This window comes from Trachinotus anak, unplaced genomic scaffold (assembly GCF_046630095.1).
Source record: "Trachinotus anak isolate AG129_WGS33_773 ecotype Australia unplaced genomic scaffold, CSIRO_AGI_Tana_v1 ptg000024l, whole genome shotgun sequence".
In the NCBI taxonomy this organism is placed as follows: Eukaryota; Metazoa; Chordata; class Actinopteri; order Carangiformes; family Carangidae; genus Trachinotus; species Trachinotus anak.
This window is the reverse complement of record NW_027273875.1, coordinates 4,851,162-4,872,083: the sequence shown is the minus strand read 5'-3', so window position 1 is coordinate 4,872,083 and position 20,922 is coordinate 4,851,162. Positions and strand designations below refer to the sequence as shown.

Below are 20,922 nucleotides of genomic sequence, written 5' to 3'. Positions count from 1 at the left end.
AAGTGGATCTAAATAACTTTCATCTTGTTTTGGTCTCTCTCCATCAAAATGTGATCAAGACCCTTCTCCAGTCAAACTGTCCTTGAATCTAATAGCCTTTGACTAAGATAGACATAAAATGCCAGATCTGCTATAAGTTTGGTTCACGGAGTATAAATTTAGGGCACATTGCCAAATGTCATTCTTGAGGTAATAAATCCCTTCGGTGCAGAGGTTGGGTTATAGCAATTCCAGTTGTGACTGTTTTGAAACTCAACTGAAAGGTGAGCACCCTATTTATTGGCACAGTGAAACTTTCAAAATAAGTGCGTGCTAATCGCTTTACCATATCTATTAACAGTATATCATATTAAAAGTAACTCCAGTAATAATGATTGTGTGAAATGTGAGAAAATGTTTAGGTCTAAGGAGCATCATGTCTAAATTTTATATTTGCTGGGAGTGCTGCAACTGTATTTTTATTTTTAATTTGCGTGCGTCCCTGTAGGGCTTTTTACACACAGGATAGAAAAGTTCTTTGTTCCCATTGTGAGTGGAGTTGAGTCGCAAACGGTGTTTCATCTCCAGAGAAGCTTCCTGTTTTCTGCTGGCTCTCTGTTAGAAAAATGAAGGTCTGAGGAGCAATACAGCTGATTAGATTACCATGCCATGTGGTTCACTTATTGATAGTAACTTAATTGGCTCAGGAAATCATGAGAGCTGAACTCAGGCAGGTCTGATCATAATAACTGGGATTCATGCAAGGCACTGAAGATTTAGTGAATGTCGTTTTTTGTTTTTGTTTGGGTTTTTTTTTTTTTTTAATACAAAATGGGACCTGCTCATGCATGTTTAGGAGGACTTATTTACTCAGTGGTTCATTCTAAGTTAATCCATATCCTGAATTGCTGAGTTTCTGTTCAAATCTCAATAATGTTTGTTTTCATCAGTGGATTATAGAAGAATGACTTGTCAGTATTTTTATGTGGGATGAAGGTAATCTGATTGTAGGCAATGAGAGGAATAATACTGCAGTTTACTGCCATGACTGTATTGCATAAAATGTTATTCTGTTGTTTGTTTTACTCTGCCTCCTCCTCCTGTGGGCCACTTAAGATAGACAGTGCTATGATGCACAAATTCCCATATCAATATATAACAAGTTTCTTTTTAAATCTGTTACTTTTAACAACAGCCATACATAAAAAAAAAAAATTAAGATTTATGTGTGACCGCCAGTTGAAGTATTGAATTATGGATCCATCTGTTGCATCTCACATATTTCCACATGTAGTCACTTTCCTCAGGCACCTATGCTGAATTCTTTTGATGATTGATAATCTCCCACTTCATATCGTGCAATGATTAAACTGCCTGGAGAGGAAAGAGTCTTTAGTTGTCTATAATGCCCTTTAGCAGTAGCTTAAGTCTTGCACAAATGAACCTGCTTGTGAAGGCACTGCATGGACACTGTGAGAGTCGCTGAAATGATTATGAATGGGATTCTCAACTGTATCCACAGACCCCACAGAACCACCTCCAGTAAATAGCTCTGCTTCATTCCGCATGTTAACGCTTGAACTTAAATCCATAAAACTCAGTTCTCTAATAGTTTTTACTTATTACTCATTTTCTCACACATTTCCTTTATCTTCGCATGTTTCTGAAGGCAAGCAAAGGTTTATTGGCCGCACTGTCTTTACTGTACCTCTACGTTTTGGGAGGGACAAAAAAAAAAAAAAAAAAAAAAAATCCTTGCGAGCTGAACGCACCACTCAACACGCCCTGCTGGTGACCGTGAAGTGACTGAGCCCCGGGTCTCTCATGTGCTCTGAGCACCGTCCCGCTGACTGTCAGTAACATTTACTACCCGTCAGTCTGTGCGAAGGAGCGGGTCACCTGCACATGGAGGGGCCGGCACCGCGGTGTCTGTGTTGGAGAAGCGGAGAGGAATAACAATGCCGCTACGGGGGTTAACAAGAGATGTGAGTAAAAACTTTATTTTCCAAATATACAAAACAGTTAAGGTCAAGACCACTGTGTCCAAAAGACACGTTTAAGTTAAGGTCCAAGTAGCCTGCTACATGTGCTAATTACAGGTTTATAATCATTGAGATCCTTTATTCTAATATATAGCCTTTATACTCTGAGACTCCTGATGGCTAGACATAGGTACATTTGAGTATTAAACTAAATTAAGGCTACAGTTGAAAAATGTGTTTTTATCTTCAAACAAGACCAACTTCTTGATCCAGCTGTAGTGTATTAAAGAGTGTATACTAAATTCAGTACATGCAGCCCATTTGTGATTGCTCCATTGTGTGTGCAAACATGCCCACAATATAGTGTCAGCAGTCTGGTGCCCAGAATTCCAAGCATCCGTGTATTTGTGTTTGTTTCTGAGACACAAAGTCAATAGTTTATTGTTTTGGCAAAAGAAACAAAAGACAAATTCAGAAAATATGAACATCCAATGAGAAAGAAACCATCAGTAAAAGCATCTGTACACGACCAAACAAGAAGTATTTGACTCAGCCCCATAAGTGTTTGTTATGGACAAAGCCCTCCTGAAGCTACTACACTTGTGTGATGACGGCAGCTCTCCATACCCATTGTGAAGATGGAAGGAAGAGGAAGACGCCACTGTAAATCCAGAAAAACCCCTGGTCACAGCTCCATGCTCTAGCCTTCCTGTTTTTCATTCCTCAGATGGGTGCACAACGTCTTCCATGTCTTCTCCTGTCTGATGACACCTACTGGCACAGTACAAGTTGTTGCCTGCTTCCTTCTTGTGGAGTTTTTGTTTATTTTGTGATTCACCTCTGATTCTGCAGAGGTCAGGGATGGTGGAAGAGGACGGTCATGTGGTTTAGGAGAAAACAGAGGCACAGACATCGGAATGCCACAGGCTGTCTCACTGCTGCCCTTCCTGCTGGCACTCATGGGATACGGTGAGGGTCACTCAACCATCTAAATAACATACATGAACTATATGTTTGAAACGGCTGGCAGGATCAATGATTTTTAATTCAGCTGATCAAGCAAACACATGTTAACCTAAATGTGCCGCACCACCCTGTATCCTACTATGTGTCCTTATTCAAATGGGAAAGGGAAGTTGAGCTGAAGGAAAGGGCTGAGGAGTAATGGGGGTTCAGCCTCTTCCTCTTCCCACACCATCTTTACTTTGTGAGGATGTGAGGTTTGCACAATAGGATTTACACACTGCACAGCACAATTGCTCTTAAAATAATATGGTCACTATTCAATTTTTTTCGGTACTGATACTGTAGTAATGTACTCAGACGAACTGCTGAGCAAGTTACTGACTTATTTTGTGTTAGAAATCTGTAGCTTACTACTGCTGAGGCACATCAGTTGTTTATAGATCTGGAGCATCTGTGCTGAGAACTGAGCTTATTATTTAGTTGTACTGATTTTACCCATAGAGGACATAATCAGATATTTTTGTGTGATATGTATAGACACTAGGTAAAATGTTCTTTCTCTTTGCCCTGTCTCACTTTTGTGCATCCTTTCCTGTAGCTTTTGCAGGGCTCAATATCTGGCCCTCCTTCCACGTTGCCCTTAGTAACGCCAGTGTATTTGTAGACTTCAGCACAAAATCCAACATCAGCACCATTCGCAACATAAGCCTCTCTCTGGTCAACACGGAAACCAACACCACCCTTCTCACCAGGACTCTCCCCACCAACCAATCGGCCGGTAGGGTGGAGTTCAACTGCTCCTGCTTCCTGTATGCAGGAACTTTCAGGTTCCTGCTGAGGCAAACCACCACCGCTGTTTCTTATGCTAATGGCACAGATGTCAGTAGCACAGAGAGCACCACCTGGTGGTGGAGTTCAGAACTGCAGGTGCAGTGGCCTACCTTTCATATTGCTGTGGAGAGGGCTGGAAATCACTCAGGATCTTTTCAGGCAAGACAAAGAATATCTCAGACTTTACACACTAAGTTGATTTATTGTGCTGCAGAATGATTCTCATGCATCTCTTCTTCTGTCTCTCACCAGGTTGGGATATCCACTAATGAACACTTCCAGGCTTGTTCCAGTGTCCTCGACTCTGCTCTCTTCCTAGAGGTCAGCTACATGGAGTACAACCAGATTGGGCGAAACAGCATCGACAAAGTCCGAGCCCGCACACGACACCCAATCAAACCCCTCCGTTCCCAGACTGTCGAGCTGTCCTGTGCTTTTCCATTCACAGAAAAAGACTTTATCCAAGTGGCTCTGCGGTCTCCTCATACAGCACAGGAAGTGAAGAGCTCTGGACCTCTCTACCTGTCACGTATCTTCTCCTATAAACTCCTGGTGGAAAACGCCAACACTTACAAGAGCGGTTGTGAAGGGACTATGACTGTTAAACTGATAACCCCACCATGTGCTCACATCAATGGGAAAGTATTGCTGTATAAGGATGCAGGTGTTGGAAGAGGGGTTGCTGTTTCCTCTGGGATTGGAGCAGGTGGAACAGCATTGATGGGGTTTGGTCCAGAGGAGCCCTCCTCTCCTCCCTTGGCCTTTAACTGGCTGACTCAGGGAGAGAATGAGACAGAATTCAACTGTTCTGTGTTTTACACAGGAAGAAACAAGTACTGCTTTCGCTTTGTTTTCAACTTCAGTCGCTCCCCTAGTCCAGCACAAACCTGTTTGGTGGTTCACAGGAGTGCAGGTGAGGTCTGATCGATCAACACATTCACATTTGGCAGCTGCCAAAAATACATTTACACTCTACTCCACATGGCATTCAACAATAGCATTCGAGCGGGGCTGCGGTGATTTGCTCAAGAAGAACTGAATTTTGAGGGAGGGAAAGAGTTGCTTTACTTTTGTAATCCAGATTTTCCAAAATGGATTAATTCCACAAGCAGATAAAACTCTCCAACAAATTGAGGAATTACCTCATTATAGAGAAGGCAATAGGCCTTGAGGCCTAGAGGACATTTTTACATGTCACAATAGGGAAAGCAAAGGTGTTAAAATGAGTGATGGCTGCATTCCATTTAGCTGCTTTAGTTTCAGGGTCCTGGTATTATGCATGTTGGCTCACTGTCACACTGTCATGGTTTACTGGGACACCTGAATAGAGCAAAGCCATTGTTAGTGTTTTTAGTAACACCTGTGCTTTCTCCTACTATGACAAATTAAAATGTCTGCTGTGAAAAGGGCCTGTCTTGTAACATACAGACCTCATTGTCCAAATCTGTTTTGTAAATGTTTTCACCTCAGTAATGACTGATATTATGTTTTTTAAACTTTCTGAAACTATTTATTATTTTAAATTTAGTCATAATTCAGTTATGGTAAACCATGTTACTTACTCTAGTGTGTTGTCTGATTCTCGGGCCATTCCACATTTGTAAACATTGAATCATAAAAACATGACAGGTTCACAAATCTACTGTATGTCCAACAGTTTAATTTATTACACATTAAAGTCATATTTTAAGAGAAAATTAACATCACTACTCACAAATAGGATATTCAAGACTGTAATAATGATTTTTCAAATTTTTCCTTTTTTTATAATGAGGTGGAGGGAGACCTGGTGTGTCTCAACAAGATCACACATTATTCATGTAGAGGGTTATGAAAATGCAGTGTGCAACTTAACACCATCAGATTAGCACTGTCAAATAAAACAATGAAATCAGTGCCAACACAGCATATTACCACAATACAGAAAAGAACCTGCAGTTGACCCCATTCCATCATATTAACCATCAAACCTTCCAATGTAGCAAATTGCACGCTACATAATGTCACATCACGCTGAACAGTCAACTTCAGCACATAACTAACAATCCTGTCTTCTCTGGCATCTGATAATATGGATGAGAATAGCATATGTGTATCAATACCTGTGATCATTTTGGTAACTTGGCAAAGTAGCAAGGCACGTAATCAAGGCTTGTAAGTGAAGGCATTTGTCAACATTTTTTTTATTATCTTCTTCTCTGCAGAGTCGTGGGGGCCCTGGCAGCCTTGGAGTGTGTGCAGTGTGAGCTGTGGAGAGGGAGTGAGGGAACGAGTGCGTGAGTGTTTGCTGCCCTCAAGTGTGGGAGGGATGCAGTGCACTGGCATGGTGAAGGAACAGTCCCTCTGCTCACTGGAAGATTGTGTCGGTCAGTCATGGCCCCCCTTATCTCGTTTTCTCCTGTTCCCTCTCTCTGTCCTTTGATTTTCTGTGGAATTTCACTCTTTTGTCTCTTGATCTTTTCTGAGCTCCAAAATGAAAAAAAAATCCTAAATGTACTGTAAAGCACGTGTACTTCACATGATAATATAATTGTCTCCCTTTTCTCCCCAGTGTTGCCCGCTCCATCTCCATCCCTCCCCCCTGTACCTGTCGGAGTTGCACCTTTAGGTGGTAACATGGTGGTGGTGGCTGGTATCTCTCTCTGCCTGGCTGTGATTTTGGCTACTGTTGTAGTGGCTGTGTGGAGAAAGCTTTGCCAGACCCCTCAGTGCAGCTCTGTCCGCAGAGGCTCCATGCATTCCCCTGGAGGACGCAAGCTCTCCGATGAGGCCTCCATCTGTGGACACAGCCTTCAAAGACCCAGCCTGTCCGACGGCCATGGCCCACCAGGGAGCACGAGTGTGGGTGTAGCCCAGAAAGACAGGCCTTCCCTGGGCAGTCAGCCTCTCTCACAGACCCTGGTGATACCTCTTTCACAGGACCCAGAAAGGCTGTCTCCCACAGGACAGAAGATGTTGCCACCAATATTTGGGTATGTTCAAAATATTGTTTGCTTTGCATCAGAGATACAACATTATTGTCAAACTCATTCTGTCAGTCCCCAGTCTCAGAAAATGCTTTATCATTAACTTTCTAGATACCGATTGGCTCAGCAGCAGTTGAAAGAAATGAAAAAGAAAGGGCTAAAGGAGGCCACGCAGCTGTACCATGTCTCTTCAAGCCCAGTCCATGACACCTTGGTGGAGACATCTGCTTCACCCACCAACTCCCCGATTCCTACACCAACTGGATTTGCTCATTCCACCCTCCCTTTGGGCCACCAGGACAACACAAACCACAACCATTTTCATATTGCATCTCCCTCTTCTGAGCTGCCATCACAGTCTTCAAGGGCCACGCCGGACAGACTGAGTCCCAGAGTGGAGCTGGTCTTAGGTCCTCCTGCCTCTGCGAGTGGGGGTAGCTCAAAATGGCGTGACCGCACTGCTGACTGGGTGGAGATGGTAGAGAGGAGCGGGTTGGCAAGTCTCAGAGGAGATGCAGGAATGGGAAACTCCAATCACAAGAATCCAAATTTCCGCCGGACCTCCAGTTTCAATGATACAAAACCCCAGCCTCCATCCTCTGTGCAGTCCAGACAGTTCAGAGAACGGAGCATGACCCAGGTTACCTAGCCAGTTTTAATTGTTTCACTATACATTGTAGGTCAGATTTGTGTAGGTTTGTTTAAGCCTTGTTTTCAAGTTTAACAGAGATTATACGTTGTCCTTTTCAGGTGGGATCTCGGACCCTTCCTGAAGGAAGTTGTTGGACCAAAGGAGGATGGGAGAGGCAGCCATACCGCTCTTACCCCATCCCAGAGCATGGGGCCTCAGAGTGGGCTAAATCCAGACCCCAGAGAAATGACCAAAGGAAGCCCTGGATAGAGACAGCTGTTCCTTCTCACAACAGTGAACTCAAACACACAGGAACCAACACAAACAGCATTTCAGCATCTGACAAACATGCTAAAGGAGACATCAGTGGCACTGGGGAAAGGCGAAGGAGTGGTGAGCCTGGAGGTGGAGGAAGAGAGGGGATTTCAGGGATCGGGGGTCCAGCCACAGTACCTGCCAATTCTCATGGATTGAACCAGCTGAGTGTGGATCGGGCAGAGCGGGCTGAGCAGAACTGGAACCGTCGAGGCCCATCGCCTATCCAGAGGAACATCTTGGCCCGGAAATTAAAGGAGGCTCAGTCTTCCTCTGGGGTCAGGGGGCGACAGCGAAGCTCCACCTTTAGTGCATCATCTTCTGACCAGAGGAAAAGTTGCTGCCGCTCTCTGCCAATGTCTGGAGACTACAGCAGCAGTGGGGCCTCACCCTACAGGCTGAGTGAGGCAGAACAGAGGATGTTGGACCTAGATCTCTCCTCATCATATGTAGGGGAGGAAGAGTAGATCATGTAGGTTTGTAGCACTATACCTGTGTATAAATCCTTCCTGCTAATCTGTGACTTTAACCTAATATTAATACAGACACACATATCAGTGAAGATTGTACTATAGCCTATATTAAGAGATTTAGGGAATTTGCTTATCTATGTGGAGAGCAAATATAAGATTTTTAAGTTTATTCTATTTCAAAAATGTTTCCTTGTTGTCTGCATTTTTTCATTGTAATTGCTTTAATATTTTAATTTTGATTGGCATTATAGTTGAACATATTTTTGTCATGTTCAGAGAATGACTTCAGAATTTCTCTCTTTTCAGGACACTTCTGGAGCATGTTTCTCTGTATATAAGCTATTGGTACAATATATAGCATAATAAGTCACATTTAAAATGACCTTGTACCTACAGGCACCCTGTGCCCTGTTAAACACCAGCTCCATCAATGACAATATTCAGAACACTAGAGAAGACTGGTTAGTCTGTTTTTATCATGCTGTGAAGTCCATCCTGTGCTCTCACAATGAAATGGTTTACTGTTAAGGGGCATTTTGAATGTGTGATCTAAGCAATGTCAAGCGTTTTTCATGTGTTTCATGTGTTTCATGTGTTTTCACCAGTTACAGTTAAAGTATGCAGTTGTGAGCATGTTTGAAGATAGTCAAATATGAACACCAATGAGGCAGTACGGCTGAGATGCTGTTTGTTTTATTGTTTGAGTAATATCATACATTTTATAGAAAAGAAATGCTTACTGAAAAACAGAAGATACTGTACTATGAACATTTGATAATAGTTTCAAATAATGAAGCAAAGGGAGAAATAAAAATGTATTGAATTTAAACATGACATCAGTCTTTGTCCTTATTTTTCATTCACACTTCATTCTGTATCACACAAGGAACTGTGAAGCCTGGTGTTAAATTTCTCCTGCTCCACTGCCCACGATGTCCAAGAAAACCAGAGGCCGCACCTTCATGGTGGTGTGTCTAAGGGAATACCAAATGCCTTTCCAGGTTCCCCACACCACACCATTGTCATACTGACCCTTGTACTTCCCTTTGCGGTAGAACTTCCCATTTAGGTTGGCTGCATGACATCTGTAAAGAGAAATTAAGTGCACAATAACAAACTAATTCAACCTTTATCTTTTTTAAAGCTTTTGCACGTGCTTGGCTGTACATGCAGAAGCATGTTTTGAACAACAGCAATTTTTTACAATAAAATGGAAGAACTGTATCCTTAACATGGTTCTTTCTATGGTTAAACAGGCAAAACAAAACCCAGTACAGAAACTCAAACTTTATTTCCAGAAAAGACATCACAGTTTAAGTTTGTTAATGTTTGTGCAAAAATCAAACAGAGGGAAGACAACAGGCAGAATATTGGTAATGCCTACTTGGTTTAATTTGAAAGACCTCACCTGTTGAACCACCATCCTGCCTTATTCTCTTGGGCACAGCTGCCCTGAAGGTAGCGGTCATTGTCCTGTCAATCACCATCATCAGCGTTATCACAGTCATCATCTCCACATTGTCAATAAAGTTGCAGCTATTAGCACCATAAAAATACCATCATGGATCAGTTAAAAAGGGATGACTCACCTGATCCCTAGTACTGAACTGCATGCCGCTGAGGCAAGCAGACCACTGCTCCACCATCCCCCCACCACCAGTCAGAGCATCTCCAGCTTGGCCACTGTACAGCCCATACTGGAGACGATACTTATCCTGGAACAGACATTAGAGCAGGTAATGTTTGTTGGGAAATACACCTCGACTGAGACCAAGAAACAGAATGGTCATATTGTTTTTCTTACAGCTTCATCAGTGATCCTGAAGTTCTCATAAAATGCATGACTTCTATGACCATCCCAGTCCATTAGATCTATCTTCACCAGGTTCCTACCTTTAGGGCAAAGAAACACAGGGAATTGTTGAGCAATATGTGGATAATCAAATTTTTTCAAAATAAAATACAATATATGAAAATATGTAAAAACAGGAACTTATTTCATTATATTTGGATTTTATCATAATTGCTGACCTTCTGAGAGCAGAGAATAAATGTGCTCATTCCCCAACCAAAACTCATCATTCCACAGTTTAAAGTCACCAAAGCCGTCTCTGTAGTCGACCCAGTCTCTAAAATGAGAATTAGGCAGATGTTTTATATTTAATGAAACAGCAGTTTAAGCTTGGTCAATGCCTAGATTGTAATCTAATGCTGGGCTTTGCATAATTTTCCCACAAACTGTGCGTGGGATAACTTCTCTTCTTAAATACCTGTTGAAGTCAACTTTTCCATGCCGGCGTCTCTGAAATACGGTCCATCCTCCTCCATCCTCCATATCACAGTAGACCAAAAATGGCTCCTGGTGTAATTTGGGTCTGATGCGGTAGAAACCACTTGGTGGTCTCAGTCTGTCAAACAGCTCAGAACAATCTAGAAGCACAGCATTGAAAAAGTCTTGAAGATTGCTGATTATCATCATTATCACTGTAATTTGTAATATACTGTAGCCTACTTCATGTTGCATAACTTCTAAAAAATAAATCTTGCATCATTTAGCTGTATGATAAGAATAAATATGGTAAAATATCTTCCTCTTTTTTCCTAAGTTCCTAGGTTTTAAAACATCAGTCATTGTTCTGTTTACAGCAAGTATAATGTGATCTTTCCAAAAATCTTTAACAAGTTATGCAACATATAAGTAATTCTAAACTACATAACTAATCATCTTATTTCAAAAATAAGCACACAAACACTCGGATGACATGAGCTTTTCTCACCTTTGTCATGGACAATCAAATTGCCTGCTGGCGGAAGTGGTTTCGTCAGCGTCACATCAGTGCTGCTGTTGTGGTTTACACCAAAGGCTGTGTCGGTTTCAGGTTTTGTGTCAGGCACAGCAAGTTGAAATGGACGGAAATATTTGTGCATCTGCAAGTGCTCAACCTGCCAAGTCTTGATCAAGAGTTTGTTCTCCAGTTTCTTTATGCTGCGCCTGAGAACTGCAACCTCTGGCCCACATGAGTCTGTTGCCTTAAATGAGGAAAACCAGTTTCAAGTTATATGACATTTCTACCCTTGTTTTTAAACAGCTAAAACATAAGTCTGCCCATGCAGGTATCTATGAAACAGAGTTTTTTTTTTTAATGTCAGCCTTTCGAGGAATGACAGTCCTACACAATCCAGCCTGTAACTAACACTTTTTGAAAGATAGATTATCAGTTTTCAGCATCAACATAATAACAAAAAGAGAAACATAATCCTGAAGCCCTAAAAGAGTAGGATAATCTACTTACTGACAACTGTGTCGAAGCCACTGGGCACATCAGAGCCAAAAACAGCAACACTGACATGATTTTCAGAGAGACGCAACCTGCTGCAATATCAGTCTGAAATTATAAATACAATATATATTAGAGACTGAAAAATGAACAGATACTGGTCACGAAACTACAATTCTTCAAACTTGAAAAATATCTGCATCACAAGCCTACCTTCATTTCACAACGCTTCACCTTGTTTTCTCCAGGTTCAGTGTTCTTCTCTTCTAAAATTTGTCAGAATTATTTATAGGCTGGGCCAGTTCTGCATGGTACACATTAGGGGATCCAGACTTGACCAACCTTGCCAAACACTGAACTCAAGCCAGTGTGCCGTTATCAAGCATTCTCATGTTCAGAAAGTGTAGCTGATCCCAGAGCTGCAAATGGCCTCATGGACAGAACGTGCTAAGAGGACTCCATTCCTTACATACCAGAAGCGCTGTCAATAGGATTTTTTTCTTTCTTTTTCAATATCTTATTGTTTTGGGGAAAAATAAGGTCAAATCAGATCTAAACAAAACATCTATTTCCATTTCGAGTTCTGGTTTCTGGTATGCTACAATTTTTTAGTTATAATTTCACAAACTGGAATCAATTTCATCCTCGTATAGAGAGAAGAGCAGGGTAAACAGAACAACAGAACATATGGGTGAACAGTCCCTTAACATGCCACCACGTAAACATTGCAAGATTACACTGTTCGCAATACAAAATTCACAATTTGTTGATTGTTTCTCAAGTGCCAGCAACCTGGTAAAATTACAGTCAAATGAAAAAACAAACAGTTGTCAGCACCAAAATAATCAGCAGATAGACAGTGATGGCGGGGCTGACAGATTATCAAAGTTGGGCTTGGCTCTATAATACCAAAAACTGTCTATCTTGTCTAACTTCCAGTCAAAAGGCGTAGTAGTCAAATCATAATGATATAAAACAGAGAAGAGCAGCAGGTCACCCCCTTCCTGTGAAGCCAGTGTGTGGTGTTGAAGGGCTCCCCCCTGTGGCACTTATTGGCTATCGCACTATTGACGATGAATTAAAAACAAAAAGCAATATAACCATTTATATTTTTTATTGACATAACGCCTGTATTTTACTGTGTCCAGGCTATATTTGTCTTTTTGTTGTTTTTTAAATAATTCTACGCTGTTTTTTTTATTTGTTTGTTTGTTTGTTTGTTTGTTTGTTTGTTTTAACCAATGTAGGCATATGGCTGTTTATGAAGCACTTTGAAAACTCGTTTGCAAACAGGTACCTTATTTACCTGATGGTACTGATGTTATAAAGGACACGTCAATAGTTTGCAGGGGTTTGCCCTCTTAACTCTTTCAGCTTTTATTCATGCTTTCCCAGTAGTTTCTTCAAAAATCTTTTTCCAATGTACTATTATATGTCAAATATAATTTTAACAAATATGATTACCATTACGTACCAATTTTGAAAAAAAAAAAAAAAAAAAAAAAGAAAAAAGAAAAGAAAACCTGGCAATTTTTGTACTTTGGAGTATCTGGCGTTTGGGAATGCATATTGAATTAAAACCAGATGTTGGAGGCAGGAGGGAGGCGGGAGCGGGCTGCTGGCCTACTTTTTGAGTTAAACCCGTTTAAATAGCTCTGCACAGGAAGGTTACGGTCAGGCTCAGTCAGCGTTGGTGTGAAAGTGGCCTGAGAGGAAAGATGAGTAGAGAGTGACAAGGGCAGAAAAAAAAAAAAAAGAAGGGCTGAGCGTTTTCTACTGAAGTCCAGGAAGTCCGAAACCGCTACGTTTGCAAAAACGATGAGGAATAGTGGATGGGTAGAAAAAAATCCACCCGGTTAACCTTTGAACCGTTTTCCTTTGTCTTCACATGAAGTCACAAGACAAACTGTCGTATAATTTCACGAATGACAGGTAAGCAGGCAGACGCTGAGAGTTAGAGAGTTTTTTGGGGGAACAAACACTCCGGGGAAGGAGAGGAGAGGAGAGGACTGAGGGCAGCTGGAAAGCGGGTGGTTTGGGTTCTTACATCTTGCTGGCTTTTGCATTTTTCCCAGAGGTAGTACTGAATCCTGGAACAAACTCTTTTCTTGCTCGTAGGTTTTGCATTGACGGCTAATCAAAGCATCGCTCTCTGTGTAATTAGTCCAGGGAAGCATGAACTGGAGCCTCAGTGGAGATTTTAAGGATACAAGTGTCTGTTTCTTTCTTTTAATCAGTGACAGGATCTGTGCTAGACGGGACACAATGTTTTTGTGCTTGTCTTCCCTGTCTGTTTTACATTGTAACCCCGCAGCAACATGTTGAACAGGGGAGTTTTGATCTTTGTTTCTTTTGTTTTCAAATGCAGAGACAACACGTTCAGAGCAAAGCCAGAAGTAGGACACACACATCATGTCCACTGTCCATTTCAATCCAGGGTCGGATTCAGGAGTAAATGGGTAATTCTGCATGGGAATATTAACCTTCAATCTGTGTGTGTGTGTGTGTGTGTGTGTGTGTGTGTGTGTGTGTGTGTGTGTGTGTGTGTGTGTGTGTGTGTGTGTGTGTTACAGCACCAAGCAATGTTTGACCTGCAGCTGTTGCCTTACATGTGAATGCGGTGCTCTTGTTTTGCATGGCTTTGTATTATTTTTTTGCTAAGATGTCAGTCTTGTCTGTGTTCTCTATCCATCCGTTAGAAACGTTGCAAAGATGGAGGATGCTAAAGTGGAGATTGATGATGGAAAGGAGGAGATTGTGGTACCAGACACAATGTACCAGTAAGTTTATACAGCTTGAAATGCAGAGAGCTTTGTATAGAGCTCTTTATTCAGAAGCACATTCACCTGTACTTTACCCAAGCATGACCTTTTTTCCTCCTTTGCAGCAATATCCGGAAGAAGATATCACCTTTTGTTATGTCCTTTGGATTTCGGTGAGTGTATTTTGGGAACTCTTATGAAGGTATTGTGTAACCTTGAGTGATAATCACTTATGATGGTTTATTTCTTTCCTCAGTAGTGTTTGATGATGATGATGATGATGATGGTGCTATCTGTCTTTTCTTCCAGTATGTTTGGAATGATACTGATCGTAGTAGACATTGTGCTGGTGATTGTGGACATATCCCTGCCAGCCAAGAGCAGAGAGGTCGGGGATGCCTTAGAGGTTGTGTCCCTTGTCATCTCCTTCTTCTTCCTCACTGACGTTCTCCTGCGAGTCTATGTGGAAGGGTGAGTTGAGAAAGGAGGGCCTTGCATGCAGTAGTTTGGCTAGTATGACAACTTGTTTATTCGTGTGTTTATGATAGTCAACACCCTGTCATGATTAAGAAGTCAGGCACGTAAGACTAATTTTTATGATCTCAGCAACTCCTCCCTCAGTCTATGTTAACTTTGTGTTTATTGTTATACATATTGTGGGTGGATTCAGTACCAACACTTGTGCGATGCATGCTCGATATTCCCTGCACCCTTGCAATAAATCTTGCTTTTGTGAAGAACATTAAGTAATGTTAATTATTTCCTGACACTGTGTTAGAAGTGGGTTAATTCATGCAGTAGTTTGTTGTCTTACAGACAGTAAGAATATGTTGTAAGCTGTCCTGCTTGCATGCTACAACCGCCTGCTTGTGAAGGCGGAGAACAAGAAATGTTTCATGATGCAAACATTTCCCAGAGTCCTGTGTCAGCAGAAACCAAGTGTGGTTATCTGTTAAACAGGACGTTATGAAGAGGAAGCTCAACAGGAAATGTATGGCATGTTCTGGGCTGTTCTTTGGGAAGCATAATGACTACAAGTACTAGCGCAGTGTCACTAAATAAATAAATGTCCATCTTCTAACCAAGTCACTTGATACTGCTTGTCGCATGATCTAGGCAGTTTTCTCAACAGTATGTTTTAAGTATCTTGTGCCACCTTTTAGGTTCAAAGTGTACTTCAGCTCCAAGCTGAACATCGTAGATGCCTGTGTAGTGGTAATCACCTTGGTGGTCACCATGATCTACACCTTCACTGACCTGGCAGGCGCCAGTCTCATACCCAGGTACCTCTGCTTTCCTTCGCATGTAATCATACTAGACATGGCTCATGGAGTATGTTAGACACAATTCCTTCATACTGCATAAAGAATGATATAAGTACATGGAAGCTCTGTGGGGTCTGGAGGAAGATTTGAATTTGCATGTATAATGATAAGGTTTAACTTTACCTGGAGATTAATGTATAATGATCCTCAGCTGATTTAAAGACCTACATGGCCATAGTCCACACGCACACACACACATACACACACACACACACACACACACACACACCACTTATATTGCCTGATTGGACTTCTGCTCACTACTGTGTACAACTGTGCTTAACAAACATCTCCCTCACTCTTCTGTCAGAGTGGTAAAGTTTACACCTCTGTCATTCTTATTAGTCCATAGTTTGATGATATCCCATGATTCTCAGCACAGCTCACCCTAACTACTGTCTTACTATAGGCCTGATCAGTCAGAATGATTGGAAATGTGTGAAAACTATCGATGGGGCATGTAATCCACAAGCATAATGTAAGCTTTCATTCCTATGCAGATGACACTTTTACAGTTGTAAAAGTAATATACTCTCTCTATAGTCACTATTTGACTGCATCAGTGACCTCAAATGCCATATGGCCCAGAACTTCCTTCAGCTGAATATTGATAACACTGAGGTAATTATTGTTGGCCATGACACAGTTATGGCTTATGCCTCAAAGCACCTGGGCTCTAGCAGAAAGCTGTAAATGTCTTGGTGTCAACCTCCTGATAACCACCTCAGTTTGAACAAGCATGTCAACACAGTTGCTCAGTTGTGTGTTTTTTGCTGCTCAGGAGACACTCCAACACCAGTCCAATTTTATCTAGCAGAAACCTATTGACTGTCATACATGCTTTCACTTCCTTTCATTTGGACTGTTGTAACCATCTCTCTACTCTAAAGAGTCTACATAAATTACAGCTTATCCAAAATGCAGCAGACACATTTCTTACTAAAACCAAAAAAAAGAGAGCAAACTTCTCCCATTTTAGCTTCTTTTTTTATTGGCTGGTAAATTTCAGAATTGATTAAAAAATTTTACCGATGACTTTTAAGGCCTGCTCTGGATCTTCTGACACCGTGCATGCCCAGCCGCAACCTGAGGTCCTAAGCTAAAGCTCTGCTAGCCATGCCACACTGACAGCTGAAGACCAAGGGTGACCGGCCCTTTTCTATTAGGGCCCCCACTTTGGAACAACCTTCCTGAGCAAATTAGGATGGCAAGCTCCTCTTCCGCTCCTCTGAATTTATTTTCAGCTTTTTAAAACCTATTATTATACAAAGTTATTCTCCTGATTCTTATCATTATATTGATTATTTTAACAAATTTATAATGTTCTATTTTATTTTACTCTACCTCATTTGGAGCACTTTTGCCCTTATATTTCTTTCCCAATGTTGTATAAACTTTAAACTCTTTTGTATCTTGTCTTGCAGAGCACAATATAAATAAAAGCTAAAAAAAAAAAAAACATTGTTGTTATTATTATTTTTATCATTATTAATAATATGTTCATGTTTTTTTTAATGAGTATTTTCTGTTCACTTGTCAGGGTGGTAACGTTTCTTCGTTTCCTGAGAATAATAATCCTGGTGAGGGTTTTCAGACTGGCAGCTCAGAAGAAAGAGCTGGAGAAGGTCACCAGGAGGATGGTAAGGTCACACCACAGAAGCACAGAAAACTATGAATATCTGATGTATTAAAGTCCACTGGAGTCTTCTGGAGAGTGGCAAAATGTGTAGCAATTGGGTTGGCAATAAGAGAGAAGATGTCTTCTACTTCCTGATCCTTCACTTGTTATTTTTGTCAGGTCTCTGAGAACAAGCGACGTTATCAGAAGGATGGATTTGATCTTGACCTTACCTATGTCACAGGTACGTATGACATGCTGTGCAAAACACTACACATCTAAAAAAGATCACTAAAACTGACACCCTTTAAGACATGGATCATTTGTTTGCATCCTTACCCACCTCTCTAGACCGTGTCATTGCCATGTCTTTCCCCTCTTCTGGGAAGCAGTCCTTCTATAGGAATCCAATTAGGGTAAGTCTGGCTGGACTTGTAAGTGTGCACACGTTAAAATCTGTCTCAACACGCATGCATGAGTTCACCTACCTCACTTTTTATATAAAATGATCAAAATTAATTCATTTATATGCACGTTTTCTTAGCCCTCGAAGAATTCATACACACCTTCACTGATGCTTTAACCTATCACTCGTCTCTTTCTACACAGGAAGTAGCCAGGTTCCTGGACACTAAACATGAAGGTCACTATAAAGTCTACAACCTGTGCAGTAAGTTAGCACCTCTTCTCATCACGTGTACTGTATTTTCTCTCTAAAGAACTACAACAGCCATGTCAGTATCATCTTTTGTTTCCAGGTGAGAAAGGTTACGACCCCCAGTTCTTCCACTACAGAGTTGAGCGTGTTTTCATTGATGACCACAACGTTCCCTCCTTAGAGTGAGTAACATTTCCTTGTGATGCGTCATTTTTTTGTTTAACCTCTCCCTTTTGCTTGTAATCATATTGAAGCCTTTAGATAACAGCTTGTTGTTATGGTGTGTTATTGATATAACCATGAAGAACATCCTCACTTTTTTGTTCTGTAGCTGTAGGCACGTCTGCTGACTGCAAACATTTCTTTAAGGCATTGTGAACACATACAGAAACAGATGTGTCACAAACAAGCATTACTTGTTCGATATTTTGTCCGCTAATATCAGTGTCGTTATCATGTGTATTTTACTGTCTGTCTCAGGGACATGCTGAAATACACAGCAAGTGTGAGGGAGTGGATGTCTGCCGATCCCAAAAACATCATTGCAATTCACTGTAAAGGAGGGAAAGGTGGTAACAAAAATCCCTACTTGTTTCATTATCGTACTTAGTGAGTCATCTGAGTTGAACAGCTGTTGAAAATGTGTGACTTTGACTTTGTCTACTCTGTACTGGCTAGCTAAAAGCTATGTGTTATTTGATCATGATTCTGCTCTATTTGACAGGACGCACAGGTACTATGGTGTGCACCTGGCTTATTGACAGTGACCAGTTTGAGAGTGCACAGGTACATCTCATCGTTCAAACAAGGGTTAATGAATTAGCAACTACAAACTACTTCCATACATTAATTTCTGTTTGTCCACCAGGACAGTCTGGAGTATTTTGGTGAGAGGAGGACGGACAAGAGTCGGAGCTCCAAGTTTCAGGGAGTGGAGACTCCCTCTCAGGTAAGAACAACCCAATCAGGGGCCATACATACTATATTGTTGGTAATTTTGCCATTTTAGATTCACACGCAAAGCAACTATGTGTAGAATTTGAATAGTTCTGACTGCCGCCTCCCTGTGGTAGAATTCAAAAATGAACTGTGACAAACACAAGGGGTAAAGGCAACAGATAGAGAGGGCAAATTTTGACTGAAATTGTCTTATTTTTCTACAGAAATACATTTATGCCATCATACGATTGACAAATTGAATAGAGTATTTGATAAGCAACACTATTATTGCCTATGTCATTTGTTTTTTCTTTTTCAATCATGAGAAAAAGATTATTGGAAATCGCCTACGATTGAATTTTCTTGATTTCGATAGAAAATTTTCCAGAAAATGGGTGAAGATGATTTATTTCTGTTGTATCTGTGTGGACCACAGAGCAGGTACGTGGGCTACTACGAGATCATGAAAACCAAGTTCAACAGACAGCTGCCTCCACCTAAAAGCCTCAGGATCAAGAGCATCCGCATCCACTCCATAGCAGGTGAACCCCAGCAAATCAGCAGGACAATCAATTATGTAACATTATCCTTCAAATATTCCTTGTTGTGCCTGTGTTAATATCGGCTGCATGTGCTGTTACCCAGGTGTGGGTAAAGGTGATGGCAGTGATCTCAAGGTGAAGATAATTGTGAGGAAAGAGCTGGTACTTCAATGTGTGTGTGCCAAACAGGAGAACTGCACAGTAAGACTCACACACAAGGCACATACATTCATCAGGTCATACTGATTCATTTGTAGATTGGACGGTTAATTCTGGTGTTTTGTAGGTATTTCCCGACATGGGCAATAATGCAACAGTCATCAGCCTACAGGATGGGCCTGTGGTTGAAGGAGATGTGAAGGTCATGTTTGAATCAAGTGCTGTGAGTACTTCCCCTTACATCTTTAAAAGATATACCTAAGGAAAGCTCACGTTTAGTCTAATTGTCCTATCACTCTCTTTAGGGTCTTCCAAAAGGATATGAAGATGTTCCGTTCTACTTCTGGTTCAATACCTCCTTCATAGAGGATAACAAGTATGTCTATGTTGCCCTGATGCAAATCTTTCTGTTGCTACTGAATCAAAAGTTTCAGGTTCTGACTCATACCCTTCAAACTCTCCACAGGCTGTTTCTACCCAGGGAGGAACTGGACAACCCACACAAGCCCAAGACCTGGGACCTGTACAAGAATGACTTTGGTGTCACTATGTCCTTCTCTGAACCATAATAAAAGCCCTTTAGAAAGATTAATAGGAGAAAATGGCTTGTTACAGTTGTGCATTTAATGAAGGATGGTGAGAAACTAGTAGATCTAATACTAACTCAAGAAATGAACAAGAGCTCAATGTTAAAATTGATGAGGTATAAAATAATAATACTTGTTTTTAGATGTTGTACCTCCACCAAGTAAAATCATGTAGACTGCAGTGTTGCTCTTATACATTTCAGTTTAAGAGATATGTGAGGAAGTAGAAGCAAATATTTATGTCCTCCAGTGAATCAATTGATATGTGTATATGTGGTAACTACTTTGTGTAGCCTAAAATATGACTGAAAAGTCCTAAAAAAGAATCAGAAAAACATTTGCACCTGATAAAATTATAACGCTGGGGCAAGTCATCCCCTGTGAATGATTTAGTCAATGTGAAAGTAGCTATTTTGTAATGTTCCACATTTAGTTACGTCCATATGTACTGAGTGCTTGATTAGTGAAGGGAGTCTGACAGGTATTCTGTGAGGCAACAGGAAACCACAGCAGTTTACCAGAACACAGGATGACACATGAGAAACGGGGTACCACGTTTTCTCATAGAAACTCAGATGTGACAGAGCTCCACCTTCAGCACTAGCTTGAGTATTGGAGGTAGCAGGAATAGAAGACATCTGTAACTTTATTTGATTTTGTGAGAAAGGGGCCACTTTTGTGTAAGTATTGACACTAAAGGGATTATTGGCAAGCTATTGTGAATTTTTGTGCTGGCCATAACTTCTGGAGAAGACAAGGCAGTAGGTAAACTTAATTCTTACTACAATATTAGAAGCAATTAAAAGTACATGCTGCTTTTACTTTTGAAAAATGTCACCAATGTATTTCTACAAAATAAACAACTTTTTAATTTGTAATCAGTATTTTTCCCTTCACAGTAAACAAGTGGG

The 20,922-nt window shown here is 41.0% G+C and overlaps 3 protein-coding genes across 5 annotated transcripts; 2 read left to right on the top strand and 1 right to left on the bottom strand.

Annotated features, from left to right (window-relative positions):
• The first annotated feature begins 1,772 nt into the window (after positions 1-1,772).
• On the top strand, positions 1,773-8,977 carry LOC139607908 (thrombospondin type-1 domain-containing protein 1). 2 transcript variants are annotated; one of them, XM_071461242.1, is made up of 9 exons: positions 1,823-1,964; positions 2,814-2,930; positions 3,526-3,917; positions 4,011-4,671; positions 5,963-6,124; positions 6,310-6,730; positions 6,836-7,364; positions 7,475-8,142; positions 8,450-8,590. In XM_071461242.1, the coding sequence occupies exons 2-8, from the start codon at positions 2,879-2,881 to the stop codon at positions 8,135-8,137; spliced, it is 2,880 nt and encodes a 959-aa protein (XP_071317343.1). In that variant the 5' UTR covers positions 1,823-1,964; positions 2,814-2,878; the 3' UTR covers positions 8,138-8,142; positions 8,450-8,590. The 2 variants fall into 2 exon arrangements, with proteins under 2 accessions (XP_071317342.1, XP_071317343.1); XM_071461241.1 differs by having other exon boundaries at positions 1,773-1,964; positions 7,475-8,977.
• fgl1b (fibrinogen like 1B) lies at positions 8,821-11,853 on the bottom strand. The gene is made up of 9 exons (XM_071461244.1): positions 11,635-11,853; positions 11,437-11,529; positions 10,921-11,173; positions 10,414-10,573; positions 10,175-10,272; positions 9,948-10,036; positions 9,733-9,858; positions 9,552-9,616; positions 8,821-9,228 (listed from the first exon to the last, which is right to left on the bottom strand). The coding sequence occupies exons 1-9, from the start codon at positions 11,638-11,640 to the stop codon at positions 9,048-9,050; spliced, it is 1,071 nt and encodes a 356-aa protein (XP_071317345.1). The 5' UTR covers positions 11,641-11,853; the 3' UTR covers positions 8,821-9,047.
• A 1,140-nt stretch (positions 11,854-12,993) lies between these two features.
• On the top strand, positions 12,994-20,889 carry tpte (transmembrane phosphatase with tensin homology). 2 transcript variants are annotated; one of them, XM_071461283.1, is made up of 19 exons: positions 12,994-13,353; positions 13,790-13,880; positions 14,121-14,201; positions 14,309-14,356; positions 14,493-14,654; positions 15,347-15,466; positions 17,049-17,148; positions 17,307-17,370; positions 17,478-17,542; positions 17,736-17,796; positions 17,885-17,966; positions 18,265-18,353; positions 18,509-18,570; positions 18,653-18,733; positions 19,160-19,265; positions 19,369-19,466; positions 19,552-19,647; positions 19,730-19,800; positions 19,891-20,889. In XM_071461283.1, exons 2-19 carry the CDS (start codon positions 13,834-13,836, stop codon positions 19,991-19,993), a joined length of 1,536 nt encoding a protein of 511 aa, XP_071317384.1. In that variant the 5' UTR covers positions 12,994-13,353; positions 13,790-13,833; the 3' UTR covers positions 19,994-20,889. The 2 variants fall into 2 exon arrangements, with proteins under 2 accessions (XP_071317384.1, XP_071317386.1); XM_071461285.1 differs by lacking the exon at positions 12,994-13,353 and adding an exon at positions 13,365-13,498.
• The last annotated feature ends 33 nt before the right edge of the window (positions 20,890-20,922 follow it).

Coding starts and splice junctions, on each gene's coding strand:
- fgl1b (XM_071461244.1), bottom strand. Junction 10,037..10,174: donor TTATTCTCTGCTCTCAGAAG/GTCAGCAATTAT, acceptor TTTGCCCTAAAG/GTAGGAACCTGGTGAAGATA. Junction 9,859..9,947: donor TCAGGATCACTGATGAAGCT/GTAAGAAAAACA, acceptor TGTCTGTTCCAG/GATAAGTATCGTCTCCAGTA.
- tpte (XM_071461283.1), top strand. CDS start 13,834: ATGTCCACTGTCCATTTCAATCCAGGGTCGGATTCAGGAGTAAATGG. Junction 17,543..17,735: donor TCTATAGGAATCCAATTAGG/GTAAGTCTGGCT, acceptor CTTTCTACACAG/GAAGTAGCCAGGTTCCTGGA. Junction 17,797..17,884: donor TAAAGTCTACAACCTGTGCA/GTAAGTTAGCAC, acceptor TTTTGTTTCCAG/GTGAGAAAGGTTACGACCCC.
- LOC139607908 (XM_071461241.1), top strand. CDS start 2,879: ATGCCACAGGCTGTCTCACTGCTGCCCTTCCTGCTGGCACTCATGGGA. Junction 6,731..6,835: donor ATGTTGCCACCAATATTTGG/GTATGTTCAAAA, acceptor TTAACTTTCTAG/ATACCGATTGGCTCAGCAGC. Junction 7,365..7,474: donor GAGAACGGAGCATGACCCAG/GTTACCTAGCCA, acceptor TGTCCTTTTCAG/GTGGGATCTCGGACCCTTCC.